Source organism: Vipera ursinii (genome assembly GCF_947247035.1).
Source record: "Vipera ursinii genome assembly, chromosome: 13".
Lineage (NCBI taxonomy): Eukaryota > Metazoa > Chordata > Lepidosauria > Squamata > Viperidae > Vipera > Vipera ursinii.
This window is the reverse complement of record NC_139526.1, coordinates 2,871,940-2,899,379: the sequence shown is the minus strand read 5'-3', so window position 1 is coordinate 2,899,379 and position 27,440 is coordinate 2,871,940. Positions and strand designations below refer to the sequence as shown.

General features: G+C 43.8%; 1 protein-coding gene across 1 annotated transcript in view; it reads right to left on the bottom strand.

Moving 5' to 3' along the window:
- RAB26 (RAB26, member RAS oncogene family) overlaps positions 1–27,440 on the bottom strand; it is a gene marked incomplete at its 5' end in the record, with an annotated part of 188,401 nt that overhangs the window by 4,209 nt on the left and 156,752 nt on the right. Inside the window, 3 exons of the mRNA XM_083372464.1 lie at positions 842–918; positions 3,501–3,557; positions 3,830–3,895. Coding sequence (XP_083228590.1) covers positions 842–918; positions 3,501–3,557; positions 3,830–3,895 — 200 coding nt within the window. The remainder of the gene's footprint in view (positions 1–841; positions 919–3,500; positions 3,558–3,829; positions 3,896–27,440) is intronic.

Genomic DNA, 27,440 nt, shown 5'->3' with positions numbered 1-27,440 from the left:
CTAGCCTGCTGCCTTAACCACTAGACCAGGGGTAGGCAGCCTTGGCTCTTTTATGACTGGTGGACTTCAACTCCCAGAATTCCTGAGCCAGCATGGGGGAACAATGGCCCCTTCATGACTGGTGGACTTCAACTCCCAGAATTCCTGAGGCAGCATTGCTCAGCTTGGAAACCTCTCCCTTTCCCCTCAGCATGGCTGGCTCAGGAATTCTGGGAGTTGAAGTCCACCAGTCATAAAAAAGCCAAGGTTGCCTACCCCTGCACTAGGCCAAACTCATTCCACTAGGCTGCAGTTACTGTCATCCAATCAGATTCGATGTCTTTTGCCTGCATTGCTCCAGGTGTTTCTTCATCTTCTGGAATTTCTGATAGAATTTTTCCCCCCAAATGGCAGGGCCTTGCTTTGCTGCGGCTGCTTTGGCTATCAAGAGTGTTTCTGTAATAGTTTTATACCATATAGCATCAGCCTGGTTAACTCTCAAGACTTTTTTTTCTGCTGTGTATTCAAAATGGACTGTGGTGCGTGTGTGTGTATGTGTATGTGTATATGAACGATATGTGATATATGATATATATGATATGGATATATTTATATATATCATAAGTATATGTATGTGTTGTAAGGATATAGCATCAGAATTTCACTTTTTAATGTGTGTCAGTGTGTTCACAAAAAAAGTGACAATAAATGATATCTGATCAGAGACGCGTGCGCACACACACACACACACACACACACACCATTCTCCTCTTGCCAAAAGTTAGCAAACAAGGTTTGTGGGAACTGCATGTTGGTGAGGGATATGCACTTTTGGTGGGAAAATGGAAATGAAGGAACTTACTTGGCGATGGCCATGAACGCTAAGTCCACATTCAATCCGGTCTTGGCACTGGTCTCCATAAAGGGCACCCCGTATTCCTGCACCAAAGAAAATAAGGCATTTGAGGCTGATTGTTTTCCTCTCCAATTCCCTTGGTCAGCCTGGACATGGGCAATCACACATGGATTTTGTGGTTCCGTGTCAGAACTGCCCCCCTCTGCATGCATGTTATCCTAGACAGTCTGCCTGAAGATGTCCCAGGGGTGGAACTACATTTTGTACATTACTGCAGCCCAAAGATGCTGCAAAAAATTGAATCATACAATCCTAGGTTTGTGAGGCACCTTGGAGGTCTTCTAGACCAAAGGCAGGGGTCCTCGTGCCATCTCAGACAAATTGGGGCCCAATCTTTTCTTGAAAGCCTCCAGTGGTAGAGCATCCACAATTCCGGTAGGTGTAAAGACACTGCATTATTATCAGAAAAAAGTTTTGGAAGAATAATGTTTAGCTCAACCTGTTGACTGCTTTCTTTTTCTTTTTTCTTTTTATTTTACATCTATGTGCATTTATAAAAGGGGAGAACGTTTTGCTTTTTTCTTTCCTTTCAGCACTCATCCCAGGTGGATCCTACATGTTAAATGTTAAATTTAACTGACCACTTTTTCTCTTCTTTTTTGTACACTAGTTTTCTTTTTTCGTTGTGGTTAGGGTTGAATGTACGTTTTTGTTTCACTGTTCTGTATTTTATTCTCTATCATAAAACAATTCACTTTTTAAAAGACAGTTCCGGGAGGCAAGCAGTTCCCTTGTCAGGAAATTCCTCCTTATTTCTAGGCCGGATCTCCCCTTAAATATTGACGGTCAACCCAAAACTAGCCTTAGCAAAGTAGAAGGAATCAATCATTTCATTCTAGACCTAATGGGCCTTCCAACTTGAAGTTTCTTTGATTCTATATCAAAATGTTTTATATAATTTGGGATCAAAACTTGGAAGGAATTTGATAACATCCTTTCAGATGAACAGTTTTTATTAAAATGTATAACTGAAAAGTCAGAAAGTGCTATCAGACTCCTGAGATCCACAATGGTTTGGAGTTGGTATATAATAAGGATTAACAATCACAATTGAGACCAAAACCTCTATTGCTCAGTGAGGCAGTCGTTAAGTGAATCTTGCCCCATTCTACGACCTTCCTTGCCACCATTTTTAAGTGAATTACTGCAGTTGTTAAGCCAGTCACACAGTTGTTAAGTGAATCTGGCTTCCCCCAGACTTTGCTTGTCAGAAGGTCGCCAAAGGGGATCACGTGACCCCCTGGGGCACTGCAACCGTCATAAATATGAGTCAGTTGCCAAGCGTCCAAATTTTGATCACATGACCATGGGGGATGCTGCAATGAAAAATGCCCATAAGTCCCTGTTTTCAGTGTGGTTGTAACTTTGAAACATCATTAAATGAACGGTTGTGAGTTGAGGACTACCTATATTCAGGCAATCGTTATTAAGGAAAACGTAGCTTAACTGCAGAGTTTTTGTAGGTATCCAGATTTCTTTGTACAACCAAGAAGCAGAAATAAACCATAATCTCGATTCTTCCCGGATGCAAATTGCAATCCTTTTTGATGGTCGTGATACAGCGGGTGTGCCTTCAGGTCAATTTCCACTCCTGGCCACGGCCTGGACTGGTCCCTTGCGTTGCCTTGGCAACCTTATTCAGAACTGGATTGCCATTTCCTGATTTCTCTGGCTGAGAAAGGATGATTAGCCCAAGATCACCCAGCTGGCTTTATACGCCAGGCAGGACGCAAACAGCCCGCCTCCCACTTTCTAGTCTGGTGCCTTTACCACAACATCCAGAGGGTTCTCAGTCATGATCACCTATCTGTGAAAAAGGGGCACAGATACAATATTCCCTCCTATCTATTTCACAAGATGCAGTATATTCCTCTTCCCATTCTGGTATTTTGTGGGGAAGATCTACTCAACTTACCTGCATGTGTGTTTGGGTGTAGATGTGTGCTTGTGTGTGTGTGTATTATGTATGTATACAGATATATAGATATAGATATGCAACCTGTATTCAGTAAATAGCCAGTTTGTTGCAGTGATCAGACTAGAAACAGGGAGACTCTGAGTTCTAGTCCTGCCTTGGGCACAAACTCAGCTAGATGATCTTGGGCCAGTCCCTTTCTCTCAGCCCTAGAAAGGAGGCAATGGCAAACCACTTTTTGCCGTAAAATTCCAGGACTTTGTCCAGGCAGTTACCAGAAGTCAAGACTGATTCAAATGCACCGAAAAAACAAAATCAATAAAGAAGATTAACAAACCAGAATAGATACTCAGGTTAACTCACTATGTGATGCTTGTGTAGATATTGAGAATATTCCAAATTCTACTTTGGGGAAGAGGCAAGGCTGAATGCAGTCTGCAATCCCCTGCAAATGCAGAACAACCTCAACGTGAATCGTTATCTCCTATTTTCTTTTAAAGTTTTGATCTTTTCCAGGTGGACATATCTGCACAGCATAGTGAGTAATTTTGCTTGGCACCTTCCTGGTAATTCTCCATAACAAGATGAAGCAGAAGAGATTACGCTCTATTAGCCACAGATACATTTTTTTAAAGCTCTCCTGGAGCTGAATTGCCATTAAATGTTAATAAAGGGGGGGACCCAATATACCTTTGCTAATTTCTCCCCGTCTTCTCTTTTCACCACTCGGTCCTGGGTTGAATCCACCTAAGCAGAACAAGAAAGCATCAATATTTGCAGCAGGAGCAATGCATTCTGGGACTGCTCGGATAACCCTGGTCCCATCACCCAGCAGATCTCCAGCTCGGATGGACCAAACCAGCACCCACCCGCCCTTCCTGCAGCAGGCGAGGGCTTTGAGGCAGGGGTGGGTGAGTGTTTTCAGGTTGCATTTCTTCCCACGCAAAGCCTCTCCAGCATCCTCTGCCTTCTCCCATTCTTAAACAGCTTCTGTGTACAAAACAGATCCAGTCCCTTACCTTGTTTCCGAGCAGCATCAGGACCACGTCTTGCTTTGCGTATTCATGGATTTCTGTCAGCCAAGCCTGGAAAGGAAGACAAGAACAATCAGAGACCCCAGGAGCAAAATTTGGAAGATATCCGGGGGAGGCCCTAGATAGTTTCCAAAACGAATTATTGGAATATTTCAAGGAATCACAAAACAGGCAAAGCTCTCCTGATGTCTGCAACATTTGTTATACAGGTAGTCCTTGACTTACAACCACAGCTGGGAGCAGGCTTTCAGTCACTAAGCAATGCGGTTCTTAAGTGAGTCACCATGGGATTGGACCCAATTTTACAACCATTTTTAGCCACGGTCATGAAGAGAATTATGGCGGTGATTAAATATCTCGTGTGAGTGGCAGAATTAAATAACACTTTGCATTCAACTCAGCTTGTAGAAGTAGTTCTTGACTTACAACATTTCACTTAGTGACCGTTCCAAGTTACAATGGCACTGACTTATGATTGTTTTTCACACACATCACCATTGCAGCATGCCCATAGTCACATGATCAAAATTCAGATGCTTGACAAACTGGTTCATACTTATGACCGTTGCAGTGTCCTGGGGTCACGTGATCCCCTTTTGCGACCTTCTGACAAGCAAAGTCAATGGGGAAGCCAGATTCACTTAACCACCACAATACTAACTTAACAACTGCAGTGATCCACTTAACAACTGTGGCAAGGAAGGTCGTAAAAAGGGGCAAAACTCACTTAACAAATGTCCCACTTGGCCGCATACATTTTGGGCTCCATTGTGGTCGTAAGTTGAGGACTACAGTACTTGTGCAGAGGTAGAGGATTCTCTGTCGTCCCCTTCTTCTCTTGCCCTCAACCTTTCCCAGCATTAGGCTCTTCTCCAGTGAGTCCTTCCTTCTCATTAGGTGGCCAAAGTATTTGAGTTTCCGCTTCAGGATCTGGCCTTCTAAAGAACAGTCAGGGTTGATCTCCTCTAGGACTGACCGGTTTGATCGCCTGGCAGTCCAAGGGACTCGCAGGAGTCTTCTCCAGCACCATAGATCAAAGGCCTCAATTCTTTGGCGCTCAGCCTTTTTAATGTTCTTTTTGTGTTCTAAGATGGCGGCGCCTGGAATGGCTGCGGCTGCATTGGCTCTTGAAGGCGAATAGTTTTGGGAGGGATAGTAAGGCTATAGGCCACATGATCAGGAAGATTTTAATGTGTTTGAGCAACATGGTGGAACTAAAGTAACATACGACCGACAATCTTTGCTGGCCTGGCGAGTTTCTAATTGTTTTGGAACTGCTGGTGAGACCGTTGAAAGTCGTTGGCGCTGTTTGAATTTGTTCTACCAGCAGCAAGATCTGACTGCTCTAGTGATGGATTGTATTGCAAATCAGGGCTGTTTCCAGAGGAGGCAGAGGAGGAGAGGACCTGGAGCTTATGGAGCGAAGGAACTGGATGAGGCTGTCGGCAGGCCCAGAGGAAGAGAGAGAGGCTTTTGGAGGAGTTGGTGGCGGCGGCAGCAGCGTGCTCCAGGAGCGAAAAGAAGCAAGGCCTCTTTAAGGAAAAGGTAGAAGACTCAGGATCAGAAAAAGGAAAGAAGGCGAGGTTGTCAGAATACAAGCTAACCTGAGGGCTAATCCACATGGAGCCCCATTTCCATCTGTCCTGTTTGCCATCATTCACTCCCTAGAGACTAAAATGGACAATGTGAAATTTGAGCGGGCCCCGAACAAGGAGTATATATCGGAGGTGGTGACCCTTTGAGAGCTGTATGCAACGAAATTTCATTTTGATGTATGCCGATTGGTGTACATTCAAAGTGACAATAAAGTTATCATTATGGTCCAACTTTGTCTGCCATACATTGCAACTGGGAAGACCATAGCCTTGACTATACGCACTTTTGTTGACAGGCTGATATCTCTGCTTTTTAGTGTGCTGTCTAGATTTGCCATGGCTTTCCTCCCGAGAAGCAAGCGTCTTTTAATTTCTTGGCAACAGTCCCCATCTGCAGGGATCTTGGAGCCCAGGAAAATAAACTCTGTCACTACCTCCATTTCTTCCCCATCTATTTGCCAGGAACTGAGAGGGCCGGATGCCATGATCTTGGTTTTCTTAATGTTAAGTTTCAACCCAACTTTTGCACTCTCCTTCTTCACCCACAACAAGAGGCTCTTCAGTTCTTCTTCACTTTCTGCCATTAGAGTGGTATCATCTGCATATCTTAGGTTGTTGATATTTCTTCCAACTTAATTCCAACTTTTGATTCATCTAGCCCTGCCTTTCTCATGATGTGCTCTGCATTTAAGTTAAATAGGCAGGGCGACAGTATACAGCCTTGCCAGACTCCTTTCCCAATTTTGAACCAATCAGTAGTTCCGTGTCCAGTTCTCACTGTTGCTTCTTGACTCACATATAGGTTTCTCAAGAGACAAATAAGATGGTCTGGTACGCCCATCTCTTTAAGGACTTGCCACAGTTTGTTATGATCCACACAATCAAAGGCTTTAGCATAGTCAATGAAGCAGAAGTAGATGTTTTTCTGGAACTCTCTAGCTTTCTCCATGATCCAGCGTATGTTGGCAATTTGATCTCTAGTTCCTCTGCCTCTTCGAAATCCTGCCTGTACTTCTGGTAGTTCTCGATCCACATACTGCTGGAGTCTAGCTTGTAGGATTTTAAGCATAACTTTACTAGCATGAGAAGTGAGTGCAATGGTGCGATAGTTTGAACATTCTTTGGCACTGCCTTTCTTTGGAATTGGAATGTAAACTGATCTTTTCAAATCCTGTGGCCACTGTTGAGTTTTCCAAATTTGCTGGCAAATTGAGTGTAGCACTTTTACTGCATCGTCTTTTAAGATTTTGAATAGCTCAGTGTAGAGAACCTAGACCTACAAAAGACCTTTTTTATTCCTATATTAAAAATCACAGAATTCTCCCTTCCTGTCTCTAGTGATTATATTTCTGCCAGTGTAAAATCTGCTTTTCTCTGCCTGCGAAAGACCTTCTTTGAAAAAGTTTAACACTTCTGCCTTTTCCCCAATTAGCAATCGTTAAGTCACATTCCTGCATTCAGTTCTACCTAATCTGCAATTGTAAGGCCACATTCCTACATTCCATCTCTGCCTCTGGTGATAAAACTCTTTTCTTATTTACAACCACATTCCTGTCTCTGATTCACATGTGTAAATTGCCCATGCTTCAAGATATATAGTTTTCTGTCTCCTGAAATTGTCTCTGCTTCAAAATTATGTCTTCCTGTGATAACCTTTTGTCTTCCCTGTTAGCATTTGTATTTAGCCCTGTCTCCTGCAATTATCTCTGCCTCAAGTTATGTCTTCCTGCAATAATCCCTGTCAACTTTGTTAACATTTGTATAAGATAGCTATGCATTATTGTTTCCTGTAATGACCTTTGCCCTCTTCATTAGCAGTTCTCTGTTAGCATAAACTATGTTTTATTATTTCCTGTAATGACCTTTGCTTTCTTCATTAGCAATTGTATACCATGAGCTATGTTCCCCTTTGACCTTCCATGAGTGTTTTTTCCCCCCTCCCAATTGAAACAGCCTAATAAATAGAGAGTGTCCAGAGGTATTCGGGGGCATAACATCCACCCCGGGCACTTCTGTGCTCTCACCTTGAGCAAACTTGTGTCGGTGTCTCAGTCTGTCCTAGGACTCTGCTCTAATCATCGCAGTTCCCAAGTATGACCGTCGGAACTTCCGGCATACTGGGTCGGTGGTAAAGGGCCAGATCCTTCCATATTCAAGGTGCACACCCTCGTGAGGGTCCCTCCAAATTCTCACCCCTGTCAAGGGGCTCTAAGAGTTGAAGCCAGAACCCTGACCGGTCGCTCATCGCAACAGCTCAGCTGGAATACTGTCACCTCCACTAGCTTTGTTGTTGCTCAGCTTTTCTAAGGCCCACTTCACTTCACATTCTAGGACAGACATGTCAAACACAAGGCCCGGGGGCCGGATCCGGCCCGCGAAGTGGTTTCATGCGGCCCGCGAAGCCATCCTGTTTAGGGACAGGTTGTCATAGAGAAAATAACAGAATAATAGAGTTGCAAGGGACTTTGGAAGTCACATAGTCCAACCATCTGCTCAAGCAGCAGATCCCTCACTATATTATAGGTGCATTCACAAATCCTGTCACTAACCTTCATTGGTGGTCAGGGAATAGGCCTCACACCCTGCCAAAAATCCAAGTTATATGTCTTCAGCCATTTTCCCATTCCTTCATCTTTTGCCAAAATGTGTATTTTGTGCAATTAAAACTATACCTGTATGTTAAAACTTATTGTTTTTTTTAATCTTTTTTACAAATATTTTGTTTATGCTTCTTTCTATTTTTGTTGTTATTATCAAGAGCCCGGCATAATATTTTTCAGTAGAATAAGCTTGCTTGCTATTATGCTACAGTATATCACATTTTATTTCTAGTATCCAATAACTGTTTTTGGGCACATGATGGTGCTAAAGAGACAATAACTGTGATGAGGAAAAAATAATCAGTACTTGCCTCAAACACAAGCTCAGATTCTTATCATTAAGACTGAATTTTGAGACACTGTCTATGTATATAGACTTTTAAAACTTGGGAAAAGTATCCTGCACAATAACAAAGTACGTGGGTGTAGTAAACAGTTTTGCACTTCTCCATTTTTAATCTCTCTTTGGGGGAAAAACCTGTGGATAAGCAATGTGTGATTGTTTAGGGAACTGCACAATTGAAGAGCTTCTCAAAAGTTATCCAGATTCCTAATGTCAAAAATCCTCTAGCACAGCACCATGGAAGTTGGCCATCAAGTCCTGCATTAAAATCTCAAAGAAAGGAGCCCTCACTTTCTGCAGGGGTCTGCTTCTCTTGTCAATCAACCCTGTCATCCTAAAATTATTCAAAACCCCGAAATGATTTTTGCTCAATTTAGCAGGATGTGAAAACTCATCAGAAGGAAGAAGCATCATACTAAGTCCCAAACCAGCCAACCAACCAACCAAGATTACAGCACCTAGCAATAGCAATATCACTTAGACCTATATACTGCTTCAGCCCTCTCTGAGCAGTTTACAGAGTCAGCATTATTGCCCCCAACAATCTGGGTCCTCATTTTACCGACCTCGGAAGGATGGAAGCTGAGTCAACCTTGAGCAGATCAGGATCGATCTCCTGGCTGTGGGCAGAGTCAGCCTGCAATGTTGCATTCTAACCACTGCACCGTGTGTATCAATCCTCCTGGTCACTTAATGTGGAAAGTCACAGCTCAAAGACTCAGTGAATTATAGCAACACAAATTGTGTCCCATCAAAGATGGCCAATTCAGACCTCTCCCTCTCCCCTACTTAATGGTGCAGCCATTTCTCCCTGCAGCTGAGTTGTTACTGCATTATGAAACAAGCCACCCTCATCACGGAGAAAATTAGCCAACTACTGATGTGAAAGTTATCACCAGAAAGGCTTCAGAGGATGACTGATTGTTATCACAATAGCGATCCTGACATTAATAGTCCTTGACATACTCCACATTTGGCAGCTTCTGAGCTTCAACCCTCCGGGTCATCTTCTCCCTGTGCTTCAGCCCAGAACATGGTTTCTGAAACCTCAGACTTATGGGGAGAAGTGGGAGGTGGAGGAGACCCAAACCAGAAGCAGTTCTGGGTCCAATGCATCTCCTTCAAGAGAACATTAAACAATTCGGCAGAGAAGAGCTTGGAATGGCCACTGTGATTCATCCTGAAGGGAGAGAGTGTAGCTTTTTCTCACAGCTCACTCCCTGCTTAAAAAAAACCACAAAAACACCCCAGGTCAGCTTGCCTGTTTTTATGATAGGTCTCAGCTCCCATATACAAGCCTGGCTTTAGTACTATAAGTTTTATTTGTAAGCTCCGGCTGCTAGCAGGAGCAGAAGGAGGTTGCACCCAGAGATAAACTGGAACTTTTCTAGAGATGGAAAAACAGACCAGAAGGGGGCTTCAAGAAACTGACTAAGGACCAGGAAAATCCCAAATAAATAAATAATACAGTGGTGGGGGGAGGAGATGCCTCTACAGGGAGTGCAGAATTATTAGGCAAATGAGTATTTTGACCACATCATCCTCTTTATGCATGTTGTCTTACTCCAAGCTGTATAGGCTCGAAAGCCTACTACCAATTAAGCATATTAGGTGATGTGCATCTCTGTAATGAGAAGGGGTGTGGTCTAATGACATCAACACCCTGTATCAGGTGTGCATAATTATTAGGCAACTTCCTTTCCTTTGGCAAAATGGGTCAAAAGAAGGACTTGACAGGCTCAGAAAAGTCAAAAATAGTGAGATATCTTGCAGAGGGATGCAGCACTCTTAAAATTGCAAAGCTTCTGAAGCGTGATCATCGAACAATCAAGCGTTTCATTCAAAATAGTCAACAGGGTCGCAAGAAGTGTGTGGAGAAACCAAGGCGCAAAATAACTGCCCATGAACTGAGAAAAGTCAAGCGTGCAGCTGCCAAGATGCCACTTGCCACCAGTTTGGCCATATTTCAGAGCTGCAACATCACTGGAGTGCCCAAAAGCACAAGGTGTGCAATACTCAGAGACATGGCCAAGATAAGAAAGGCTGAAAGACGACCACCACTGAACAAGACACACAAGCTGAAACGTCAAGACTGGGCCAAGAAATATCTCAAGACTGATTTTTCTAAGGTTTTATGGACTGATGAAATGAGAGTGAGTCTTGATGGGCCAGATGGATGGGCCCGTGGCTGGATTGGTAAAGGGCAGAGAGCTCCAGTCCGACTCAGACGCCAGCAAGGTGGAGGTGGAGTACTGGTTTGGGCTGGTATCATCAAAGATGAGCTTGTGGGGCCTTTTCGGGTTGAGGATGGAGTCAAGCTCAACTCCCAGTCCTACTGCCAGTTTCTGGAAGACACCTTCTTCAAGCAGTGGTACAGGAAGAAGTCTGCATCCTTCAAGAAAAACATGATTTTCATGCAGGACAATGCTCCATCACACGCGTCCAAGTACTCCACAGCGTGGCTGGCAAGAAAGGGTATAAAAGCAGGAAATCTAATGACATGGCCTCCTTGTTCACCTGATCTGAACCCCATTGAGAACCTGTGGTCCATCATCAAATGTGAGATTTACAAGGAGGGAAAACAGTACACCTCTCTGAACAGTGTCTGGGAGGCTGTGGTTGCTGCTGCACGCAATGTTGATGGTGAACAGATCAAAACACTGACAGAATCCATGGATGGCAGGCTTTTGAGTGTCCTTGCAAAGAAAGGTGGCTATATTGGTCACTGATTTGTTTTTGTTATGTTTTTGAATGTCAGAAATGTATATTTGTGAATGTTGAGATGTTATATTGGTTTCACTGGTAAAAATAAATAATTGAAATGGGTATATATTTGTTTTTTGTTAAGTTGCCTAATAATTATGCACAGTAATAGTCACCTGCACACACAGATATCCCCCTAAAATAGCTATAACTAAAAACAAACTAAAAACTACTTCCAAAAATATTCAGCTTTGATATTAATGAGTTTTTTGGGTTCATTGAGAACATGGTTGTTGTTCAATAATAAAATTAATCCTCAAAAATACAACTTGCCTAATAATTCTGCACTCCCTGTAATCTCGCCTTCCCCCAAGACGTTTTTGGCAAGGAAGAACTAACACCATGTATCAAAGTTTCAGGAACAAGGGAATGATAATTTGAAAAGTCAGTTAAACAGACCTACAAATGGAATCATTTTAAAAACATCCTTTATTTCTCTTAGAGTTGCAAAGGTGATGCCTTAAACAGAGAGAGAGGGCTGAGCATCTTGACATCAGGGAGGCTGCAAATCACACCCAGAAAAGGCTTTGCAGACTCTTCCTTGCTGGGCTGGACTCCAAGAGCTATCCAGAGTGTACTTACTACCTTGGGTGCGAAGGTGCAATATTCCTTTTGTGTCCTTCCCTTCTGTTTACTTGAATAAAGGTGACTCACGCATAATTAAATATAGGAGAAGAACCTTTACATGCCCGATTAAGGCACGGAGATCGTTAGAAAGCCCTCTCCTGTGATCTCCTGTTGGGAAAGGTTCCTGGTGGGGAAGACATATTCTGGTGGGGAAGACATAAACTATTTAGGGATTTGAAATGGAACTCTTTAACTGACACCCAGAAAACAAGAAGCAGCCATCCCCACAAGCATGTCAAGCTGGCTCATGCAATATTTAGTAGCCAAGATGCCACATTCTACAACTGAAGCTTCTGGGCACTTTTCAAGAGGTGTCTCATATGAAGCACTTTGCAAGTGTCAGGCTGAGGTGAAGCAAATAATAGTGAGGCTGGCTTTCAGACCCCAGATTTACTGCGTCTTCCTCCTTTGGTTATTATTATTTTTTGTACTGCTTTGCTGCGGTTGACGTTATTCCAGTCTTTAACATACCAGTTGTGTTCAAATATGTTGATCGACTGTGCAACCGTATCTTAGTGTCAGTATATCTGAGTTATGTCTTTGTGTGAATTGGCAGGTATGGAAGACAGAATGGGAGATCCACTCAAAGCAGCCAAAGAGAGAGAAGGGTTTGCTCAAGAGCCTATGGAAAAGTACAGAGTGAACAGATTGAAGAATAACAGAGTTGGAAGGGACCCTGGAGGTCTTCTAGTCCATCCCCCTGCTCAAGCAGGAGACCCTGCCTAGACCATTCCAGAGAAGTGGCTGTCCAGTCTCTTCTTAAAAACCTCCAGTGATGGAGCACCAACGACTTCTGGAGGCAAGCCGTTCCACTGATTAATTATTCTCACTGTTAGGAAATTTCTCCTTAGTTCCAGGTTGCTTCTTTCCTTGGTTAGTTTCCATCCGTTACTTCTTGTCCTGCCTTCAGGTGCTTTGGAGAATAGCTTGACTCCCTCTTCTTTGTGGCAGCCCCTCAAATTCTGGAATACTGCTATCACGTCTCCCCTAGTCCTTCTTTTCATTAGATTAGACATACCCAATTCCTATAACTGTTCTTCATATGTTTTAGCCTCCAGCTTCTAATCATCCTTGTTGCTCTTCTTTGCACTCTTTATAAAATCTCAACATGTTTTTTATATTGTGGCGACCAAAACTGGATGCAATATTGCAAGTGTCATCTTACCAAAGCAATATAAAGGTAAAGGTAAAGGTTCCCCTGCACGTGCGTGCTAGTCGTTTCCGACTCTAGGGGCTGGTGCTCATCTCTGTTTCAAAGCCGAAGAGCCAGCGCTTGTCCGAGGACGTCTCCGTGGTCATGTGGCCGGCATGACTAGACGCCAAAGGCGCACGGAACACTGTTACCTTCCCACCGTAGCGGTCCCTATTTTTCTACTTGCATTTTTATGTGCTTTCGAACTGCTAGGTTGGCAGAAGCTGGGACGAGTAACAGGCGCTCAAAGCAATATAAAGTGATGCTAACATTTCAGGTGATCTCAGTTTGGAGATGGTTAAGCGTTCGGTGATCTTGGAAAAGATGCAGTGAAAGATGGTTCCTGCAACAATCAGTGACTCGCGTGTGGCATGGATGAATCAATGTCAGTCTTGTGAAACGGGTGGTGAGGTGAAATTTGATGGGCTACTCACGTCTTGTTAAAAGTTATAAAACTATGTGTGAACTTGGGGCTCAACACAATTGTAGTATCACAGAATACTACAGTTGTAGTATTGGCAGAGTAAGATTTATCAAGTTCCCCCCCCCCAGATTTAGCAGGTGTTTTGAGATACCCCAGCCAACCCAGACTGAGCCTTTCATTTGGAGGGGTCATATCTGGGGGTGTCAAAGTGTGAATGAACTGAGCTTTTCACTCAGGGGGAGGACAATAATACCCATAAACATACTTTTGCATCTGTGTCTCTGAATCCCTTAGAAAAATGTACAAATAGAGCTTTCCAGCCCTCAGTGTGTTCTTCCTGAATTTTATTGAATTAGAACTGCACATTCTATTGCTATTACTCATCTTGGCGATGGGATATAAATAAAAATAAATGAAAACGCAAATCTCAATGCTTCTTTTTCTTCCTTAAAGGAGAGTCCACCAAGTGGCCACACAGCCAGCACATTTGTTCCCAATGTATTCCATACATTTTTAGGAGCAAGTATGCGCTGTCTTTCAACCTTGCAACTTGAATTCCAGAATTCCCCTCTGGAAACTGAAGTTCACACACCTTCAAGTTGCCAAGGTTGAGAGAAACACCAATGCAAAGAAATGATATAAAGATCTGTGGTCTGTGTTTTGTCCATCCACCTCTCGGCTGGGGAATTCTGGGAGTTGCAGTCTAGACATGTTAAAGTTGCTGAGGTTAACTTCAAACTTTTATTGCTGTCCTTTTTCTCCTCCGTGCAGCCAGCAGGCAAAGCAAAGAGACTTAATCCAACAAAAAAGAGCTACTGCCAACTGCTAAACAGAGCCGGCTTATTTCCTCTGTGTAATAATGACTGTAATTAGAGGGCATTAGTTGCATTTGCAATTTAATTTCTATGTAATATACTACAAGATTGGGAGCAATTATGGTTCCATTGTTAACTTCCTCCCTCGCATCTTCCCCCGATGCAGAACGGATTGGAAAGAAAGAGAAGGAAAATGTTCTCCAGAAGAAGCAGAGGCAAATATTTGGAGCGTCGAAGTGTCAAGATCAAACCAGGGGCATTTGATGGCCCAGGAGAAGCCATATTGGCAATGAGCCACGCCTCATCATCAATCTTGGCCAGGAGGAAGGTGTGCCAGATGCGAAACTATCCCACAGTGACTTCTCGAGCATCTGCCCCATTCCAGAATGGAGCTGCCTTTAATTTTCAATATTTCCTGTCCTATAGCAAGCAGTTTGTTTTATCATTTTAATCCTATAATTGTTTTATTCTGTTACTTGTGGTATTGAGAGCCAGTTTGGTGTGGTGGTTAAGGTGCTAGCCTAGAAACCAGGAGACTGTGAGTTCTAGTCCCGCCTTAGGGACAAAAGCTGGCTGGGTGACTTTGCATCTCTTGTAAAAGCTGGCTGAGTGACTTTGGGCCGTTCCCTCTCTCAGTCCAACTCACTTCACAGAATTATTGTCGAGGAGAAAATAGGAGGAGGAGGAAGGAGTATTATGTATGTTCACCACTTTCAGTTATTTATAAAATAATAATCAGGATAAAAATCTAATCAATTGAAAAATATTATAAGCCGCCCAGAGTTGCTTGGTAGAGAAATGGGAGGCAAATAAATAAAACTTTGGCTTAAGAGTCAAGTCTGGAAGAAAGAAAAAGCCTACACGAATCTTAAAGAAATTGGCATGCCCACAGCCTTCCATCCAAGCAGAGTGGCTGAATTCCCACAGCAGAACCACTGCAAACCAGCTGCTTTGGGTTTGGCCAAGCATTCTGTGCACACACCACAATGGTGTCAGGCTTTGGAGGGATGCTTCATTTTGCCTAGATTTCATATGAAGCAGCCCTTCTGTGCCTGAACCCCCATGGGCTCCTCACTGCGAGGCTGCACCCGCCCACCCTGCTGCGGCCTGCTCACCATGCAGCCAGTGCCGTTGCTGGCGTCCAGCCAGTCCCAGACGAGCTGTGTGCAAAGCGGCTCTTGCAAGCTAAGTGTCAACGTGTGCCCTCCAGCAGCACCACCGACTTCCATGGCGTGGAGGCAGCAGCACAGCAAGTGGGCACAGTCTTGCAGTGAGGAGCCCATGGGGGTTGCCACCACCTGGAGGGGGTCTTGGCCGGCATACCCATTGCCAGCTTGGCCATGCTGGCCACAGGGTGGAGCGATGGCCATGGGGTAGAACAGTGTCCTGCTCTCCTCACCCTAGTAGCAAAGCAGTGGACAGGAGGTGGTGAGGTGTGGTGGAGCCCAGCACCCTCCCTTTTGGGGGTGGCAGGGTGCTGCGCTGCCCCCTGGAAGGCGCACCTGGCATGGAAGAGCGGCCTGGTTGCCCGGCACATCAACTGCAGCATCCCTGCCTCCCTGCACACAGCCTTTTGGAAAAGGCCAGGGCCTGAGGCTGCTGCCTGCCACACCGGTGCCCTCTCTGCGTATTGCGTCCCATTGGAAGTTAGAGACCCAACCTTCCGCATGCAGGTTGGCTGCCAGGGCACACAGCTAATTGTCCCAGGTGGTGAATTGCCCGGGGCAAGGTGGTGGGGGAGGAGCTATGGGGAGAAGTGGTGGGGGAAGAGGAGGAACACCCTTGGTGGGTCAGCTGGGTCCCTGGCAAAGCAGGCAGGGCCAGACGGCTGCAGCCAATTGTCCTAGATGCTCCTCAGACGAATGCAGCATTTCAGATCAAATTGGGATCTCCTTATCCTTGAGAATGAAAGAAAACTGCAGCAAAAGAGCCACCAGTGACCTCAGCATCCCTTTGTTCAGGAGCATCCTGGCAACTGAAGCTCAGCGACAATATTGCTGTATTTGACTTGTGGGGAAAGTCAACTAGCCAAAATATAGTTGCTGTTGGGAATCTCAAATGTAATTGTCACAGGCCGAAGGATGTTTGTGAATCTCTCGCTTGGACCAAGATAGCAATAGCACTTAGGCTTCATAGTGCTTTACAGCACTTTCTGGGCCATTTACAATGACAAAGCATTATTTTCATATTGCGTAGAACAATCTGGGTCCTCATTTTGCCGACTTCAGGAGGATGGAAGGCTAAGCCAACTTTGAGCCGGGGAGGATCGAACTGCTGGCAGTGGGCAGAGTTAGCCTGAAGTACTGCATTCTAACTACTTTGCCACCACAGCTCACATAGAAGCAGACATTATGTAGACACACACAGATGCACACACACACACACAAGTTCTGCCTCCCTCCTCTCTCCTTCCCCCCCATATATAGGTAGTCCTTGACTTACGACCACAATTGAATCCAAAATGTATGTTGCTAAGTGAGAAATTGGTTGAGTTTTGCCCCATTTTACGACTTTTCTTGTCACATTTGTTAACTGAATCACCGCAGTTGTTAAAATTAGTAACAACAAGGAGACGATATAAAAGAAGGGGGGGGGAGAGAAGAAAGGATATAAAGGGGGGAGAGAAGAGAGGATATAAAAGGAGGGGTTAAAAATTTGTTAAATGAGTTTTGCCCCATTTTATTACTTTTCTCATCACATTTGTTAACTGAATCACTGCTGTTGTTAAAATTAGTAACATGGTTGTTAAGTGAATCTAGCTTCCCCACGGACTTTGCTTGTCAGAAGGTCCAAAAAGGTGGTCGCATGACCCCGGGACACTGCAAGTGTCCTAAATGTGAGTCAGTTGTCAAACCTCAGAATATAAATCACATGACCATGGGGATGCTGCAATGGTCATAAGTGTGAAAAATGGCCATAACTCCCTTTTTTCAGAGCTGTTGTAACTTTGAATGGTCACTATATGAACTGTTGTAAGTTGAGGACTATCTGTATAGGAACATTTTCACCTAGGTTGCTGCCTCCAACGTAAGTGTGCCAGGCTGCCAGCCATAGCCACAGACCCCGTGCCCCTGCGTGTCACTCCCAGCGCCCCTCTCCGAGGGCCACCTCAGTAGATGTGCAAGCCTCAGCCTGATTGATTCAACCCAACTCAAATGGCTCTCCCGAGATTCACTGAGGCTGGTTCTCCACTGAGCATCCATCTGCTGGCAGCCCCCTTGCAAACAAGGCAGCTATACATCTGCTAAGCGTTTCAACAAATTGCTTTTTGCAATATACACCGGTTCAGATGGGACTCCAGGGAGGCTAATTCCCGGCTTAAAAGGTAGGAAAAGGGCAGCCTCCTTCAACAGGCCACCCTCCTGCTGGCACCTGTAACTGGGCTCCTGAAAACAAACAAAGCTTTTGCATCCATCTTTCCCCCCAACACACATTTTTCCATCCATTTGTCATAAATCAACCCAGTATATGGGAAAATAGACAATGTTATTTCCTACATTAGAACTTTACCAAAGAGGCTCGCTCAAAAGTCTCTGGTTCTGCTCTGTTAGAAGAATAATTTGGGGTTCCAACTGAAGACAGGACTGTACAAGAATAAAAAAAATGAGATCCAGACAGCTATGAGGAAAGAAGTATTTATTCCTAAAAGCAAATGGTTTGCTTTTAGGGGCAGCTGCAGAGAAATGGGGTGCAGCAGCAGATTTTTATAGGGGGAGCTTGTCCGGGATGTGGAAGTGTCTTACTACGTGCTGATTCTAGGGTGACACCTGAGGGACGTGTGTGTGTGTGTGTGTGTGTGTGTGTGTATTGTGCACATGTTGTTCCTCTGGGAAACCTAATTTAACTGTATTTGAGTTTGCAGACCTTCTCCTTTGATATGTGGATTAGGTCTGGGTAACCTATTTGGAGGTTTAAGGAAGTTTGGGTAAAGGATCCCCCCCAGTTTGCTATTTCTACTTAATTAATTTACCGGTACTTTCAGCTTGACTGTAAGTTATCTAGTGGAGACGCTGATTCTGAAACTATTGTGCATTGTGTTAATATTTTAAGGGAAGATGGAAACAGTAAAGACAATAAAATATATTTTGATATAAGACTTCTCACAGCTCCTAGCAAAGAAAAAACTGCTAAACTCCTAGAGACAAAGAAAGTAGCCAGCTCCAAACTGCACTGCAGGCAACTGGCCAAGGTTACTACTTACGTTTAACCCACAATCTGACTGCCCTTGCCCTTAGCTGGCTGCAAAAACAGCACAAAGTCAGACAAATCCTCTACTAATAAAATGGGCACCAAAGAAGCACCTCCAGGAAAATTCTCCTTCCAGGAAAACAAACGTCACAACCACAACCCAGCTTGTGAAGAGCACAAAAATGAAGGGCACATGACATGGATTTTGTAATTGGTTAACTAACACAGTTATTTTGTATTTTAATTTGATGTATTTTCTCTCTTGTAAAATAATGTTGGTTCATTCCAGATTGGAATGTAAGATAGTTGTATGGATTGATTAGATAGCTTTTAACATTCCTAAACTAAAAAGATAAATCTTCAGATTGATTATTTTCTCTGTTCAGGTACATTACGGAGAGGAATTTAGGAATAGCTTTTAACATTCCTAAACTGAAGAGATAAACAGGCTGAAGATTATCTGAAGATAAGAAAAAGTTTGTTAGGGCTTCCGGTTTTGACGTCGCGGTGGAGCAGATGCACGAAGATTGGGCTCCATCTTTCATGTTCGATTTCGCCCCACTGGGGACCCTGGAAAGGGTCGAAAGTCACCCTGTAGAAGCGACAAGTAAGGAGAAGACCCTTGTTGATTGCGGGGCATGGCAGCCCTCCCATTTAATCTGAAGAAGCCCTCAAACCGGCAGGGGAAAGACTGGCTACATTTGCATAGCCAGTCCTAAGCTGCTGACAATGGAAGACAATAAGCACTAACAAGCAACATTACAGCAACATGGATGAAACTGGGTGAGACCTGATCCTCTCTTTATGATTTTTTCTTTATATATATAATTTGGGGACTAAAAGTGCCTTTAAGACCTTTTTTTTAAAAAGAGAGACTTGAAAAGTATGCAGTATAAGTTTTGGATTTAAAAAAAACCTGGAAAATGGTGTCAATGATATCTAGTGGTGAATTACAGCACTACAACTTATTATGCCTAAAAGAAACCTGGATCGAAGCCCAGATTTAGATAAGATTCTGGGTGGGAATCTTTTGGAAGCTTTTACTTTTGAAGATTGCAGCTGAGAAGAAAAGGCTTGGGGGCTGCTTATCTGTGTGGCAGAGATACAAATACAAATACTGACTTTCAGAACTGTATTGTGGAACTATTTTTCTGTAGAAGAAATATACACGATTGCATGATATGATGGAACATTTTGGATTATAAATCTTGACTGATAAACAACTTTTAATGCTTCTTTCTTCTCCCTGGACAGAAAGGATATATTTCTCATTGGACAGAAAAAATTGAATTTCACTTATATTTGCTTAGGGGAGATTTAAGAAAGGATTGATAAATTGGTTTGATAATCTGGAGTTCCAATAATAATTAACTGAAACTTCCTAACTTTTCAAACAGATTTCTATAAAGGCTATTACAAAAAATAAAATGGCTGTTCCAGAGCTCTAAATGGTAAAAAACCATCCTTAATGTCTGTCTCCAGAAGCCTCAGTTTGACATACCACCAAGAAAATACTGATGGATCACAGAAAGAAATTCTCTCCATGTTGAAATTAATACAAGGAACATTTGCCTTAGCTCGTGATGAGATTAAAAATAACATACAGGAGATATTTTCTAATTTAAATCTACAAACTCAGAAAATAACCAAAGAGAAGGAACTAGTAACCCAGAAAATAGAAGGAAAACTAGAGAAAGCTGACCCAAAGATGGAGGAACCAAAGGAAAAAACTAATGGCCAGATTCAGACAAATGAAGAATTAGAAGACATAACGATAATATTGGAAATGGAAAAGACCAAGATTTCAGAGCATACTGGAGGAAAAGGAAGGAAAACCGATGGAATGCAAGATAGAATTGTTACCAGAACTCTGGGGAATTGGAGAAGGAGGAATAACCTTTCCAATCCAGACCTTCTAGGATTCCTGTCTTCTTGGAAGACTGGACTGCTCTGATTTCCCTGCAGAACTTCAAGACATTTCAAAGGTTTTAGCTGAGGCAAAGTAATGCAGGCCAGCCTTCCACTAGCCGATGACCTTGAGGTGACTCAGATTACAATTCCCATCCAGCACAGATACTAACCCAGGGGTCTTCAAACTCGGCCCTTTTATGACTCATGGACTTCAACTCCCAGAATTCCTCAGCCAGCATGCCTGGCTGAGAAATTCTGGGAGTTGAAGTCCATGAGTCATAAAAGGGCCGAGTTTGAAGACCTCTGTACTAACTAGTTAGATTTTGAGAATTATATTTTATGATGTCCCAAAGGTGCTTCTTCAAAAGGCAACTGGACTTTGTTTTTCCTTGAAGACGTTTCGCTTCTCATTCAAGAGGCTTCTTGTTCCATTCTTCACCATTCAGTCAGAACTGAAGAAGCTTCTTGGATGAGGAGCGAAACGTCTTCAAGGAAAAACAAAGTCCAGTTGCCTTTTGAAGAAGCACCTTTGGAACAACCATGAGCTGCACGGCTGAGAATCTCCACAGACATAAATTTTATGATACAGGGAGGGGAAAAAATAAAACCTTTTTTCAGTGGAAAGAGAGTATAGCCTTTATTTATTTATTTTTTTAAAAAAACCCTTTTACTCAAATATTTATCTCAAAAATAGATTTCTTTTTACTGCATTATATATAACCCAACTGCCTGAAGAAAGGACAGACCAGCTCCGGCTTCTTTCCCACGGAACAAGCAAGACAAAACCTGTGCCTACGGTAGGACGCTGTTCCAGAAGGGCCACAGAAGTGTGAACCAACCACTCGGTAGGAAAGAAACACGGGAGAAAGAAAAGCAGATAATTACAGTTACGGAGATTGGTGCAAGAAAAACAAAAATGAAAGATTATTCTCAATTTAAAAGCTCACCAAATAGTTGCCATCTGGGAACAGTTATAACAGATTTTTAAAAAGCATTGTATCAGGCAGAGAAAAAGCCAGGACATCAACTTAAATGGCCCTAATGCTCTCTTATTAAGGGAACAGAAGGACATTTATTTAACAGAAATATATTGAACAATAGAAGAATTAAAGAAGCAGATTTAATTTGTACTCAAATGGGAAGAACACTGCTTTTATGCTTGGGCTTTTGTTTGTTGTTCAGCATTGTTTTAAAAAAATCCTCTTCTACTCATTCTGGGAAAATGAGCATATTTGAATTTTGAGGTGGGGGTTTCCTCCAACAGGAGAGAGAAGCAGACTTGTCTAAATCCCATCCCTGGTCAGTCATAAAACACACATTTTCAATCAGTCGGCTTAAAAAGCAAGTCATTTCTGCAGCTCTCGATACTAGAGGGAAGGCAAAGCGTTAGTTCCCATCCTCAATGCCACTTTTTAACCTTCATTTTCTGTTTCAACACCCATTTGATGACATGAGATAAACATTAATGAGTTTTAGAGATTAAAAAGCCAATTCAAACAGCAAGAACAAGACAGATGAACATATGAATGTAAAAGAAAGTGAAAGGTAAAGAGCAGATTAAATATTTCTGGTTTTAACTGGCCCAAAAGGGCCAGGTTTTGCTCTGGAACTACAGAACATTTGTAAGGAGTTTTTTTGGGGGTGGGTGGGGGGAGCAGGGCGGCAGGGGCGGGGAAGCGTTGTCTTTGTTATTGGGTGTTTGTCCTCATTAATTTACAGAAAGGACCAGGAAGTGCCAGGTGTCTGCTGACATTAGAATCGGTTCTGGTGCAGACAAGGATACAAGGACACAGATACCCAGAAAGCTACTAAGGAAGGATTCTACGACCTGTTATTATAAAATCAAAGTTTAATTCCTTTTCCCAGCTCACACAGTGCAACAAACTGGAGGTCTATGGAGATTCTCAGTCCTCCAGGTCATGGTTGTCCCAAAAGTGCTTTCTTTCAGAAGGCAACTGGGCTTTCTTGTTTTGTCATCCAAGAAGCTTCTTCAGTTCTGAGTGAATGGTGGAGAATGCAAGGATTTATATTCCTTGCAGTCCTCTGGTCGTTAGCGCTCTTTCTGAGAGTCGTTGAGGCCACATGGAGGTTTACCTACGGTATGTCCTCAGGGTCACCTGAATCCTGTAGTCTGCAATTTTTTTCCTTCGCACCATTTGAAAGGTGTCCATCCCAAAATGCATAGCTAGATGTCTATGGAGATTCTCAGTCCTCCAGGTCATGGTTGTCCCAAAAGTGCTTTCTTTCAAAAGGCAACTGGACTTTCTTGTTTTGCTTGAAGATGTTTTGCTTTTCATCCAAGAAGCTTCTTTAGTTTGGACTGAATGGCGAAGAATGGAACAAACTGGTGGTTTCACGGTTGGGAGGAACCCTTTCTAAAGTTGTACAGTCGTACCTGTCCCTTATTCCTGTCCTTTGTTTCTCACCTTGAAAGAACTAGCTCTCCTTCCATATCAACATCTCCTCCTCCTGCTGCCCCCAGGCTGTTGTTTCTCCCTTGTTTTCCCCTTGTCTGTCCCGGAAGGACATGGTAATTTTCCATGGCTTCTGTGTTTCTGCTGAGGCTCAAGAATCCCCTTGGGAAGTAGAATTCCCATCTTCTGTGTCCCAACCCAGGTAATCGCAGAGGATGTCTCATGCTGGGGATGGCATCCAACCCTGTGACCTTGTTCGGGTGCTCCTTCTCCAAACTAACACTGCCCCCTTTCCAGGGGAGGGAGAGGGAGGAAGAGGGAGCCTGTCCCGACAACTGGCAGACAATGAGGGAATTTCTATGTCAGGTTTCTCATTTCAGTAGAACTTCCTGTCCAGAAACCCAGTCCTCCAGGTTCGTGGGTGGAGGGGAAGAGGAGGTGTAAGTTCATCCCATCAATGGTGTTCTGCCCCCTCCCCTCCTTGCCCCGGGTCCCAGAAGAGTGTCTGACGGTTTCAGGAGGGGGAGATAGGTTTCCTGTTAACCTCTAACACTCTGTTTGCTAAGTGTGGCTTCCTTTTCCCGTCTCTGCAGAAGTGACAGGTACAGAGGACAGTGAGAAGACCAGAGCTTCTGTAGGTATGGAAAAGGTTTATTGAAGGGGGGGCATGGACACCTGCTACTTCCCAATATGGGCATCTGAATCTGCCTTTCCAGTGCCAGGATTCCAAATACAATCTGCCCTGAATCTCACCTCGTCCCAAGATGGAAGTGGGCAGAAGATCCTAAGAGCTAAGGAACCATTCCATGAGAAAACAATGCCAGATAGGTACATTTTCGTGGCCCTTTCAAGTTGTAGACAAAAGTTCTCCAAGTGAATCTCTCTTTCTTTCTTCTTTCTTTCTTTCTTTCTTTCTTTCTTTCTTTCTTTCTTTCTTTCTTTCTTTCTTTTCTTCCTTCCTTCCTTCCTTCCTTCCTTCCTTCCTTCCTTCCTTCCTTCCTTCCTTCCTTCCACTCATTTTAAATTTCTTTGCCTCTCATCTCGTCTACTCAAGAGCCAAATAAACCATCCAGCAACAAGGGCAATGAGGGAAGTTAACTTGTTTGCAGGAAATCTTGTCAAGATCCAGAGGTTCTTAGGGAACTGTTGCTCTGCCTGAAGTTCCTTGAAAGCTAAGTAATGCTTAGAAATGGTAGCCATTCCAGGCTTGAGATGCCAGCATGTGAAAACTGTAGAATAGATGAATGAGTTGCTACCCAAGTTTCCAAAATCAAAACACACAATCTAAGGAGGGGGCGAGATTCATACCACTTTTATTCCCACCAAATCAGCATCAATAAGAATAGTTAGCCGGTAAGGTAAGGTAAGGTAAGGTAAGGTAAGGTAAGGTAAGGTAAGGTAAGGTAATCTTTATTGTCATTTTTTTACTGTGGGCACAACGGCACATATCAAAAATGAAATTTAGTTTCCTGCTCTCAAAAGTGAAACATACATGACACATACCTAAAACATACTATATACAACATATGTATAGACCCACACCCCTACATATACATAACAATAAAATATTAACTACTGTCCATCTTGAATATATAATATATATGCCAATTCATCTCCAATACCATAGAAGAAACCACATCGAGCGGTGGAGGTTCTTGAAGTTACAAAGGGTGAGCTGAAGGGTTAATTTTTTTTGGAAGTATTTAAAAACTGGCTCCAACCTCTACCACCTGTGTAGGGAAGGCAAAGTTGTGCAGGACTGCGGAATCTAGGAAATTGCTGTGGAACCAGAATCTATCAAGACTTAAAGGTTTATTACAGACAGTTTGGGAGTGAAGAATAATATGAAAGATCAAGTACCAGAATCGAGTAAACTCCTTAATTAGTTTGTTAATAAGTCAGATTGCCTCAGACTGGTAAATTTAATAGGACTATCTGTATTGTATTGTATCCAATTCTGGTCACCACAATACAAAAAAAAGATATTGAGGCTCTAGAAAGAGCGGAGAGAAAAGCAATAAAGATGATTAAGGGGCTGGAGGCTAAGCCATACCGCAAAGTGCTGAGGGAAGTAGGTATGTCAGGTTTAACAAACAGAAGGCTTAGGGGAGGCATGATAGTTGTCTTCCAATACCTGAAGGGCTGTCACAGGAAAGAGGGCATCGATTTATTCTCCATAGCACCTGAGGGCAGGACAAGAAGCTTGTTAAAGAGAGATCCTATCTGGAACTAAGGAGAAATTTCCTGACAGTGAGAACCATCAATGGAGCAGCTTGCCTCCCAAGGTTTTGTGCACTCCATCACAACCATTTGTCCAGGATGGAATAAGGACTCTTTTCTTGGACAGGGGGTTGGATTAAAAGACCTCCAAGATCCCTTCCAGCCTTATGATTCTAGGAAGTGGCCAAAACCACACAATATAAATATGAAGACATCTTTAATGAATGAATGAATGAACCTTTATTGTCAAAGTACAACCATGTATACACTGAGATTGGCTGAGCCTCCCTTCGCGCCCCCTCCCCCAACTCACAGTGACAACAAACCCTCCATCTTATTACACCATGTGAGCTAATTGCACAACACATCGGCCTCGCAAGTCAATCATGCATAAAGTTTATAAAATTACGTCCCGTTCAAGAGCCTGACAGCCCATGGATAGAAGCTGTTCTTCAGCCTGTTGGTATTGCTGGCTATACTCCTGTATCTCCTACCCGATGGTAGGAGAGTAAAGAGATACCATCCAGGGTGTGAGTCATCCCTGACAATTTTCCTCACTCTTCCAAGGCAAAGAGCCCTGGCGATGTCATCCAGCGGTGTCAGGGGACAGCCCACAATGTCTTGTGCTGTTCTCACCACCCTCTGTAATGCTTTCCTATCCGCGGCTGTCAGACCAGCATACCAAACCACAATACAGTACGAGAGGACGCTCTCTATAGTAGACCAGTAAAAGAGGGTCATTAGCCGTTGTTCTACCCTGTTCTTTCACAAGATCCTGAGGAAGTGGAGTCTCTGTTGGGCCTTTCTGGCCACCTGGGTTGTGTTAACTTTCCAGGTAAGAACTTCACAGAGGTAGACTCCCAGAAATTTAAAGGAGGAAACTCTCTCCACACAGCCCCCCCCCATGTAAAGTGGGGCAGGTTCCTCCTTTTTTCTCCGGAAGTCTAACACCATCTCTTTCGTCTTGCCGATGTTTAGGTGCAAGTTGTTGTTACTACACCATATGGATAGTTTTTGTACCTCCGCCCTATATGCTGTCTCATCCCCACCTGTAATAAGACCCACCACAGTTGTATCATCTGCGAACTTGATTATCGCAGTGGATGGGTCAGATGATACACAATCATAAGTGTATAAAGAGTACAGGTAGGGGCTAAGCACGCAGCCCTGTGGCGAGCCGGTGCAAAGCTTCAGGTGGGTGGATAAAACAGACCTGACCCTCACTGTTTGTACCCGATCCCTAAGAAAGTCTTGAATCCAATCGCAGGTAGAGGGGGAAAATTTCAAGTCAGTCAGCTTCTCAATGAGAGTGCTCAGCAAAATGGTGTTGAAAGCCATGCTGTAACCAACAAAAAGCATCCTGACATAGCTTCCAGGTTTCTCAAGATGGCTTGCTACAGAGTATAGAGCAGTAGCTATGGCATTGTCTGTCGACCTGTTCCCCCTATAGGCAAATTGATGTTTGTCGAAATCCAGTGGGAGGCATGTCCTGAGATGTTGGAGAACCAGTCTTTCGAAGCATTTCATGATTACAGACGTTAATGCAACAGGTCTGTAGTCATTCAGGCTACTGCAGTATTCTTTGGGACTGGGACAATGGTAGCTGCTTTCAAGCATGATGGTACACATGCAGTTTGCAAAGAGATGTTAAAGATCCTTGTCAGGACCCCTGCTAATTGGTCGGCACAATTCCTAACCACTATCCCCAGCACCCCATCTGGGCCTGCGGCTTTGCTGGGATGCACAGCCTTCAAACCAGTTCTCACTTGGTCTTCAGATAGGTGAGTTGCTGAAAATCAGAAGGCCGGCCAGCAGAGGCTACGGAGTCTGGTCTTTTTACCTTGTAGTGAGCAAAGAAGATATTCAGCTCCTCTGCCAACGAGGCATTGGTATTATCCGTGTTCCTCGTACTGCCCTTGTGGTTGGTTAAGTGCTGCAGTCCCTGCCACACTTGCTTCGGATTGTTGTCTGCTAGTTGGTTCTCCACCTTGTGTTTATATTGCTGTTTCGCCATCCTAATGCCTCTTCTGAGATTTGCCCTGGCCTCTCTGTATGTGTCCCTGTCCCCTGCCTTAAAGGCAGAATCCCGGGCTCTCAGGAGTGCTTGTACTTCTGCAGTTATCCAGGGTTTGCAGTTCCCGTAAACTCTAATGAAGTGTTTCAGTAAAGATCACGCAAGACAGCTGGCTCAAGTTAACAACCTTTAATGGTGAGGAACTGGGCGCCGACAGACTTACAGCGCCTACTTTTATACTCCAGCTGGCACGCTGGCGACCAATCCGAACCGCACCGGTTTCCCGCGGCCAGTGAGGACCAATCAGCGGCGGCTGGCTTTGACAGCCGGAGCTGTCACTGTTAGCCACGCCTGCGCTGTTTACCTGCGCTCTGACAGCTGAGAGCTGTCAAGTCGTCGCATCTGCGCATTAGCCCTCGGCAGCTTTTGACAGCTGTCAAAAGCTGCCGCGTGTTCCAGACCGCATGTTCCAGACCTCATAACTCTTTTC